Source organism: Prosopis cineraria, unplaced genomic scaffold, assembly GCF_029017545.1.
Source record: "Prosopis cineraria cultivar Desert tree isolate PC_DT_omini unplaced genomic scaffold, ASM2901754v1 PC11, whole genome shotgun sequence".
Lineage (NCBI taxonomy): Eukaryota > Viridiplantae > Streptophyta > Magnoliopsida > Fabales > Fabaceae > Prosopis > Prosopis cineraria.
The window spans coordinates 2,536,522-2,546,783 of record NW_026555342.1 but is presented as its reverse complement, the minus strand read 5'-3'; the positions used below and the strand labels follow the sequence as shown (position 1 = coordinate 2,546,783).

General features: G+C 28.0%; 1 protein-coding gene across 2 annotated transcripts; it reads left to right on the top strand.

Annotated features, from left to right (window-relative positions):
- The first annotated feature begins 1,034 nt into the window (after positions 1-1,034).
- Positions 1,035-5,839, top strand: LOC129285655 (BRASSINOSTEROID INSENSITIVE 1-associated receptor kinase 1-like). 2 transcript variants are annotated; one of them, XM_054921420.1, is made up of 9 exons: positions 1,035-1,087; positions 1,560-1,675; positions 2,285-2,417; positions 2,531-2,576; positions 3,491-3,634; positions 4,285-4,356; positions 4,479-4,550; positions 4,647-4,726; positions 5,545-5,839. In XM_054921420.1, exons 3-9 carry the CDS (start codon positions 2,414-2,416, stop codon positions 5,565-5,567), a joined length of 441 nt encoding a protein of 146 aa, XP_054777395.1. In that variant the 5' UTR covers positions 1,035-1,087; positions 1,560-1,675; positions 2,285-2,413; the 3' UTR covers positions 5,568-5,839. The 2 variants fall into 2 exon arrangements, with proteins under 2 accessions (XP_054777395.1, XP_054777394.1); XM_054921419.1 differs by having other exon boundaries at positions 1,036-1,087; positions 2,505-2,576.
- The last annotated feature ends 4,423 nt before the right edge of the window (positions 5,840-10,262 follow it).

Genomic DNA, 10,262 nt, shown 5'->3' with positions numbered 1-10,262 from the left:
CGTAAGAATTTTTTTTTTATTAAAAAAAGGGATTAAGTCTAGGAAGGTTGACTCTGACTATAACTCAGCAATGTTAGACTAATCAAAGTTCTCGAAGTTCCTTTGAAAGACAAATTCTATGTTCAACATGTTTAGAAATAAAATAACTAAAAATAAAACATAAAACGAATTTGTAGGGTCCAGATGTTAGAATTTCAAGTGTTGGATATTGCGTGCAAAAACACAACAGAGTAAATCTCTACAATTATATATTGATACTGCTTTTCTATAATCATTTTCTCATTGAATATTACTTGATTTCAAATATGGGATTTGACTGATCGATGAATATTCAATTGGAACTTTATTATATTCATTTATATGAATGTAATCTATAAATGTAGCTGAAGCTCTCAGAAGTGCAGTAAACAGAAGATAGGAGATATGAAGATGGGTTTGTTTCTTCTATTGGCATTTTTAGCATTTGATTTGGTGCTAAATGTTTCTGGGAATGCAGAAGGTGAGTGGTCACTTTTGAATTAATGTTTTAGATAGCTTAATTACAAACTTTTTGTATTATTATTTTCTCTTATCCTATTTATAAATTAACCGTAAGAATTTTTTTTTATTAAAAAAAGGGATTAAGTCTAGGAAGGTTGACTCTGACTATAACTCAGCAATGTTAGACTAATCAAAGTTCTCGAAGTTCCTTTGAAAGACAAATTCTATGTTCAACATGTTTAGAAATAAAATAACTAAAAATAAAACATAAAACGAATTTGTAGGGTCCAGATGTTAGAATTTCAAGTGTTGGATATTGCGTGCAAAAACACAACAGAGTAAATCTCTACAATTATATATTGATACTGCTTTTCTATAATCATTTTCTCATTGAATATTACTTGATTTCAAATATGGGATTTGACTGATCGATGAATATTCAATTGGAACTTTATTATATTCATTTATATGAATGTAATCTATAAATGTAGCTGAAGCTCTCAGAAGTGCAGTAAACAGAAGATAGGAGATATGAAGATGGGTTTGTTTCTTCTATTGGCATTTTTAGCATTTGATTTGGTGCTAAATGTTTCTGGGAATGCAGAAGGTGAGTGGTCACTTTTGAATTAATGTTTTAGATAGCTTAATTACAAACTTTTTGTATTATTATTTTCTCTTATCCTATTTATAAATTAACCGTAAGAATTTTTTTTTATTAAAAAAAGGGATTAAGTCTAGGAAGGTTGACTCTGACTATAACTCAGCAATGTTAGACTAATCAAAGTTCTCGAAGTTCCTTTGAAAGACAAATTCTATGTTCAACATGTTTAGAAATAAAATAACTAAAAATAAAACATAAAACGAATTTGTAGGGTCCAGATGTTAGAATTTCAAGTGTTGGATATTGCGTGCAAAAACACAACAGAGTAAATCTCTACAATTATATATTGATACTGCTTTTCTATAATCATTTTCTCATTGAATATTACTTGATTTCAAATATGGGATTTGACTGATCGATGAATATTCAATTGGAACTTTATTATATTCATTTATATGAATGTAATCTATAAATGTAGCTGAAGCTCTCAAAAGTGCAGTAAACAGAAGATAGGAGATATGAAGATGGGTTTGTTTCTTCTATTGGCATTTTTAGCATTTGATTTGGTGCTAAATGTTTCTGGGAATGCAGAAGGTGAGTGGTCACTTTTGAATTAATGTTTTAGATAGCTTAATTACAAACTTTTTGTATTATTATTTTCTCTTATCCTATTTATAAGGTGGAGGATATGATCTTTTAATATTTATAAATCATGTTATTAATTTTTCATCACAAATTTTCCTTTTCAATACCCTCAATCAAATGTTAGTGAGAGAAAGTACATTGTTAAAATATATTTATTTAACAGGTTGAAAATTTATTAAATTTTTGGACAGAATTAATAAGTTTTAATTTTTTTTAATTTTGATAAAATATATTGAAAGTAACTTATGAATAAAATTAGAGGGAGTAAATCTATTTTTTTAATCTGGTTATCCACCTTTGAGTTGTATTATTGCTGGGTCATAAATATTATTAAGGGCATCCTCTTGCAAGTTGGTCTTCATGATTCTTATTTCTGTACATATATCCCATTACAACATGGTTGATATTTGTTTGTTCCCATAAATTGATATAATTAGCTTCTGTTTGCTTCAGTTCCTTAAAAGTTATAGGAATAGTCCATCTCCTAATAATCATCATTCTAATATTAGCATATATTAAGGATGTTTTCACCTAAAAAAATGCTTTTCTCTGAGACAGGTGATGCATTGAATGCATGGAAGACCAATTTGGCTGATCCAAACGATGTTCTCCAAAGTTGGGATCCTACCCTTATAAATCCTTGTACTTGGTTTCATGTTTCGTGCAACAGCAACAATAGTGTGACCCATGTGTGAGTAATATTTCTCTGTGGTTTTGACCATCAATTTAAGATCCTTAGCACACCTAGTGTAAACAATTAACTTGTGTTTTGTCACAGTGATCTTGAAAATGCAAACCTTTCAGGTCCATTGATTCCACAGCTTGGTCAGCTCTCAAATTTGCAATACTTGTAAGTTGAGAATCAAATATAATTGTTAACTTGATTTGCCTCATTTATATGATGCCAACATTTTGCTTTAGAATAATTTTTAGTTGGTATTCTCTTCTGTTATTTCCTTGAGGCTTCTTTAAGGATGATCTTATAAACAGTACTATTATACTGAGTAGCAAGGGTATGAACTTTAGGATATATAATAGGTAAAATGACATGTAAGGACCATCTAAGAATATTATATAATTACAATTAAGAACCTTAAAAATGAAATTTCAAAAAAAAAAGACCATGTAAGAACACTCATCTTCAATATTTTTTCAATAGTCATCTTTAGCATTTTCATTTTTCAATACTATTTTCAATATTTTTTTCAATAATCATCTTTAACATTTTCAATACTATTTTTAAATTTTTTTAGTAATTACCTTTGATATTTTCAATCACTATATCTCACAATTTCAAAATTAAAAAGAATTAAAAGATAACTGTCTTTCAGTATTAAAAAAATGAAATATAAGTATTGAAAACATTTAAAGTGACCACTAAAAAATTTTAAAAAAAAATAAATATTGAAAAGGCTCAAGATGAGTAGTGAAAATTAACTTTGAAAAATGTTAATTTTAATTAAGGATTATGGTTATTTGTTAAAATTTTAAAACTTTAGGATCTTTAATTATAAATAATATTTTTAAGTGGTCCCTAAATGTCACCCTCCCAGTACAATTTACCTGGTCCAGTTGTTAGAATCAGTCAGGCAGGCCCACTGAATTGGATTATTAATTGAGGTTTCATAACATTTTCAATTCAGTTGATTAATTTACATCTCAGGCTCAGGATTCAATATTATTTGCGCGTGATGTAATTTCTGACGTTATGGTTTTCTAATGGTATAGTGATTCAAATCTAAAATATTGATTTGTATCTTACAGGGAACTTCATGACAATAGCATAAGTGGAACAATTCCAGCAGAGCTTGGAAATTTGACAAATTTAATTAGCTTGGATCTTTCCTCCAACAAATTGAGTGGTCCCATCCCATACTCATTTGGCAACCTTCAAAAGCTACGTCTTCTGTATGTCATGCTCTCATTATTCTCTTTGATCTTTAAATTTCATTTGTCTGTTTCCATAATGTGGAGCTTATATGCTGAATTAGTACTGTATTTATTTGAGCCGGGAATGCAATCGGGCTACCATTCAAGTATTTTCTTGGGCTCAATTTTTGAAAATTGGGATTTTTTTTTATATAATAAGACTTGTGATCTTGGCTCTTTTGAAATTTTTAGAGAACAAGCTCGAGTTCGAACTATCAGTTTAAGTCCACATTTATTTTAACTCTAAAAAAGTACTATATTTTATATTTTTGGATTAACTTTAAACTTTAAAAAATGTGTGTACTTTAAAATTATGATTTGTATTACTTCTTTTAAATTTTAGAATATTTTAATTTATTGTTCAAAGCACAAATATATAATATAATAATAACAAATTTAATTTTCAAAAAAACAAAAAATGGCTTTTGGGCTTGGTCATAAGCCCAATCAACAAGGGTTGGTCTTGAAGAAATGATTAATTTTAGAATATTAAGGCTTTTGAGTTCAAACCTACAAGAGTCAAGCTTATACAAGCTAAATGAACTCATTTCTCAATTTTAATATTTAGCTCTACACTATTCCATTAGTTTATTATCAAAAATGCTGATTCTTTGTACTTTTTCAAATAGGCTTCTGAACAATAACAACTTGTCAGGAAACATTCCTATGTCTCTGACTACCGTTACCACTCTACAAATCCTGTGAGTGTTACTCCAACAAGCTAGTTTTCTATAACATAATGCAAACTTAGATATTTAGTTGTAGTTTGCATCTTAAATTTTGAAAGACTAACTTTTGAAGCCATTGTTATTGTTGAATCTAGTGATCTCTCAAGCAACAATTTAACAGGAGATATCCCCATCAATGGCTCATTTGCATATTTTACTCCCATGAGGTTGGTATAAACTATAAATAAGTTTGTTCTCTTTCATGGCAATTTTTTGTGGGTTCATATGTAAATTTTTGTTGATTATCATGTTCCTGTTTACAGTTTTCGGAATAATCCAGGATTAAAACCACAAGAATTCCCTCCACCTCCACCAATGTTTCAGATTGCACCAACCCTTTCAGGTTTGTGAGTGCTTGTTTTACATTAATACTGATGTTTTTCATGCACATTGATTCAACTATCACTGAAGGGACATGATAGAATTATATTCTTTACTTAAGATTTCTACTCATCTTGATTATATAGTTTTATAATGGAGCGAGTCAATGAACTAGAGGTTTCAATCTTTAAAACAATCACAAATCATTGCCAATGAAATAAGTCAATTGTTAAAACAATGCAAGTTTTCAGTCATCTTTTGATGAAATTGATCTATTCATAGTACTACTTAAGAATCCTGTTGTTTGCTTTTATCTTAGTAGAGAGTGAGGTAATATTCTTTGACATACATGAATAGAATTAAACTCAATAAATGTGAAGATACATATTAATTGATAAATATATTAAAAGTGATATCAAATAAGAACGTACATCATCTATTTTAGTTTATAAGATATTTTTTAACAAAATAGAATATACCACTACAGTTTTTTTGATACAATATACCGTTGAAGTTCATTAATTATATTTTATAATTTTTAAAATATTTAATCTAAATTTTAAAAATATCCTTAATTTAATATAACTTTATTTATGAAATATTAAATAGAGAGAGATGAAAAAAAAGATAGATAATTTTGGAACAAGTGTAATAAATAAAAATTTATTTTTGTCAAAATATTTTATATTTTAAATAATAGAACACCTTAAAAAATGTCATATAAACAAGGATAAAGAAAGTGACACTAAATTTTAACAGTACTGCCAAGTTCTAACATGCCAGTGTGAACCTCTCTGTACCTGAATTGATTTGTGTGAATTATCAATTCTTTTGTTGCAGCTGGGGGCCCCACTTCCCCATAATGATCTCCAACATTATCAGCCAGGTTGTGCCGTGGGCCTTGCAAATGAGATATTTTGTGTCTCCACTCTCCCACCAACATCTCTTGGAAGTTCTGCTGCATCCTCTGTCTCTGTCATTTCATTCTGAATTCCTAGTTTGATAATTTTTTTGAGTTGTGGGTGCGTGTGTAGATCAGTCATTTTGGCATTGTTAAATGTGTGAGCAGTGGTACTGATATGTGAGTGGTTTAGCAGCTGTATAGCAATGGATGGTTGAGATTACAAGTGAATACTTTTCCTACTTTCACTAAAAATGGATAATTTCCCTCTTGGTTCTCTTATAATTACTTAATTACAAAAATATATCTTTAATTTTTTTTAAATTTAAGATAAAGTAGCAAAGTTAGCCACATACTATTTTTTCAAAAGTATCTACAACTTAAACTATCAAGTGATGCGAATAAATCCTTAACTTTCAAAAATAGAGCATCCAATAGCCTGCCGTTAACTTCAATCGACGGGTATTATTTAGGCTCACAATGACATGTGGCACTGCACATAAGTACAAGTAAAGGTGTAAATTTAACTAGGAACTATTTTTCGAAGAGCACAATGTAGTCTCTATTATTATAAATGAACCATCCAACACTTTCCCATCAATTTTGACTAAACACTATTTGTTTTCAAACTTATGAGACTCACAATGCATCAATCTCTCCAATCTTTTTATCTTCGTTCTTAGTCTCAACTCAAGAAAATGAGGTTTTCCTACGCGTAGTAAAATCAATCTTCTACTTTATTGATATCATCCTCATAAATGTCTTTAGATAAAAACTCTTTGAACTTTTTCTCTTTGAGCTAAAACTGAGGACAAAAGTAAGAAAATTGAAGAGATTGATATGTTATAGGCCTTAAAAGTATGAAAATAAATGACGTTTATCAAAATTGATAGGAAGATGTTAGATAGTCCATTTTTAATAAAAAACACTACCCAGTGCTCTTAAAAAAATAGTCCATGACTAAATTTGCATCTTTACGCATGATAACATGAATTGCCTGTGGAGTTTCACATATTATTGTGGGCCTCATATAACGTTTGTCAACTGTAGGCTACTAGAAAAAATAGTACATGGCTAAATTTACAACTTTACTATTAAATTTATGAGATTTTATTTTATTTTCTTAATTTTATAAGGTATTTTTTCAATCATCTAACTTTAATATTGTTGGTTATGTTAACAAAAAAAAAATACTAACATTGAATCATTAAATATCGGCAAAAATATTTTCAAAAAGGTGATATATTGATTTTAATTTTTATTAAAATAATAACTAACACAAGGAAAAAAATTATTAATTATATATCAATAACATCCTGTATCATCTAAATGTGTTCAATTAATTTTATATGAGATAACTGAAAAATTACCGTTGCTAAGATGAGATAACTGAAAAAATATCTTATAAAATTAATAAATCAAATCAAAACTTTATATAAAATCAAAGAACTAATAATCTAGCATTGATGTATTTTTATGGGCGCTATTTAAAAGGGTTGATCTCTCTTAAGCTCTTCATACACAGCTCTACAAACCGAACTCTGGAATGATATTTAAAAATTTAACACTGCTGTCATATATGCTATACCCACTTAGCTTGATTGCACTTTTACTCTTGCATCTCCACCAAGTGGGGTCAAAGTGGATTCTTAATTTTTTTTGACCCAAAGAACAGAGTCAATTCTTAGTGCATGAAGGTTGACTTTGAATATTCCACAGCAATACAAGACGAATCAATATTTTTATTTAGTGTGTATAATATGGCTGAAGCTCTCGGAAATGTAGCGGAAGAAGATCGGGGATACGGAGAGAGTGACTTCGCCAGTGATGGGTTCGTTTCTTCTTCTTCTTCTTCTCGCGATTTCAGCGTTTGGTTTGGTGCTAAATGTTTCTGGCAATGTGGAAGGTGAGTCATGTCTTTTGAAAATACTCTATGGGGGGGTTTTAATTACTACTTCAGAAATATCTTGTTCCCAATATTGAATCCATGCTTTAAATGAGCTTAGTTGCGGACGTTGTTGCTTTATTCTGGGTTAAGTCATAAATACTACTCCGGAGTACTAGTATTGATAAAGATTTGGATCCAAAATGGCATGCATTTACTCACTCAATAAATATCATATATAACACGATAACAACAGCACAATTTAATCAAACTTTTCTCAAATATTTTGTTATAGAGCACTAAATCTCAAATTTTTAGAATGGAGGACATACATAAAGAGGGACTGATCTGAGGGTTGTTTTGAATTTCTGGAAAGAAATTAGGAGGAAATGTAATAATTTTTAAATATTGATAAAATTTAATAATTATAATTTAAACACTTACTGAGAGAGTGAATTTAGATCACTCACCGAATCTAAATGAAATACTAATGACCGAACTTTCATTTTAGGAGTATACTTTCGTAATATTTCAGCTTTGCGTTCTGTACTGTGTTTCCTCGATCACAAAGTGGCAAGTGCTATTTTAAGTTTCTTTTCATTTTTACTGCTGGTTTAAAGTTTGGGGCTAGAGGGTGTAGTTGATTCTGATTTTTTTGTGGATGATCTGTAGCAAGTTAGCCTTCACGTTTCTTTTTTCATTGTTGACATTTCTGTGTTGCCATAAATAGATGTAACTTGTCATTGTGTTTACCTTGTATAAGACAAAACATGATTTGATATTAGGTATGCTTTCGCCTAAAATTTGCTTTTTTCTAAGACAGGTGATGCACTCAATGCATGTAAGATCAACTTGACTGATATTTACAATGTTTTCCAAAGTTGGGATCCTACTCTTGTAAGTCCCTGCACTTGGGATAATGTTACCTGCAATAGTGACAATAGCGTGACCCTTGTGTAAGTAACTTACGCTGCGTTTGATCTTAACTAGAATTTTTTTTCCATGCGATGCACGAGATATGGTGTTTTTAGAATGCTATATTCGTCATACTTATGATGAAGAATTATATTGTACATATAAAATTAGTTGGATTCAGTGTTTTGGTTTTTTATATATTATGTGCTTCAATACTATATTAGTTGTACACTATAAATGTCAAAAATGAGATATATAGCAACTTCAATATTTTAAAATAAAATTTTAAATTTTTTAAAAATAATTAAATCACTATAGAACTATTGTCATTTATCTCAAATTTGAATTCACTGTATGACCTAAATCTACTCATTCAATAAGTATATCTATAAAACACGTGTTTTTTTTTTTCAACTCACATTAAATGTTTTTAATGACAATTTAAATATATTTATATTTAAATGGTAATTTAAATATCTATTATTTAAAGTGATTGTTGGGTAACTCATTTCAAATTTTAAATTTGTAAAGTTGAAATTTTATAATTTGTGAAAATTAAATTTGTAAATTCTCTGTTTATATTTTTAATAAAATGTTAATTGCAAGTATATTTTAATTCAAAAATTTTTAATTTCAAACATAATTATTATAATTAACTAATTTTTTAAACTGTGTGAATTGATTAAAATTTACTCATATATAAAAGCATACATAAATAAGTTAATTGATTTAAATAATATAAATATTTTATTTTATAATTTATTATTTAAATATATATATTATATACAATTAATTATTTTATGCATATACAAAATACAATTAGCAAATAATAAATCTCCTACATTTATAAAAAGAAATATTAGATCTTATATATATTATTTTTTTATGAGTCTCATACCTGTAAACATTTTTATTGTGGGTCCCACATAAACTATTAATACACAAAGTATAAATTAAAAAAAAAAAAAAAAAAACATTACAGTATTATTCATTTAAATGTAGATGAACAGTACTGTAATACTCTATATATATATATATATATATATTAGTTAAGATTCTTACTATACATAGTGTAATTAATTTGTCTTTTCTTGTCACAGTGATCTTGCAAATGCACGCCTTTCAGGTGAACTTGTTCCACAACTCGGTCAACTTTCTAATTTGCAGCACTTGTGAGTTGAGAATTTGATTTATTGGTGACTTGATTTGCCTCATTTTTCTGATACTATTATGTTGTTTAAGAAATACTTCTTATTGCTATTTCTTATTGATAATTTCCTCTTTCTTATGCATGATAAATGGCAAAATGTGGCAAGAAAATAAACTTAGATTATTTAAGATAAATTGGTTCACTAGTAAAAGAAAATCTTTATAGACTAAATTTTTTAAAATTTGATAGTATAACTAGTTTACATTGATATATAAAAAGTTTATCATTGATATATAAGTATTTTATCATTAAAAATTTAAAAAGTTACAAGGAGTTTATCATTAATATAAAACAGTATATTATTAATAAATATAATAAACCGATTATAATATAAAATATAATAAATGTTGAATTATTTTTTAGTTTAATTTTATAACATGAGTTATATCTATAAAAGGAATGATTTTTTATATGCAACCAAAGGTAATTAGGCCCTTCTTAGTAGGATTGAGCTGTGTTTAAGAGAATTGGGAAAAAAAGAAGAGACAGTACAATGGAGAAATATTCTTATGGAATTTTTTTTCCTTAGAAAAAAGTATCTGATAGATAGAAAGAATTAAGAAATCAGAATTTTCTCCCCTTTTCTTTCTTCTGTTTTTTTATTTTTTTTTTTCATTGAGAGTTTTGTATGAAACAATAATAGGAAA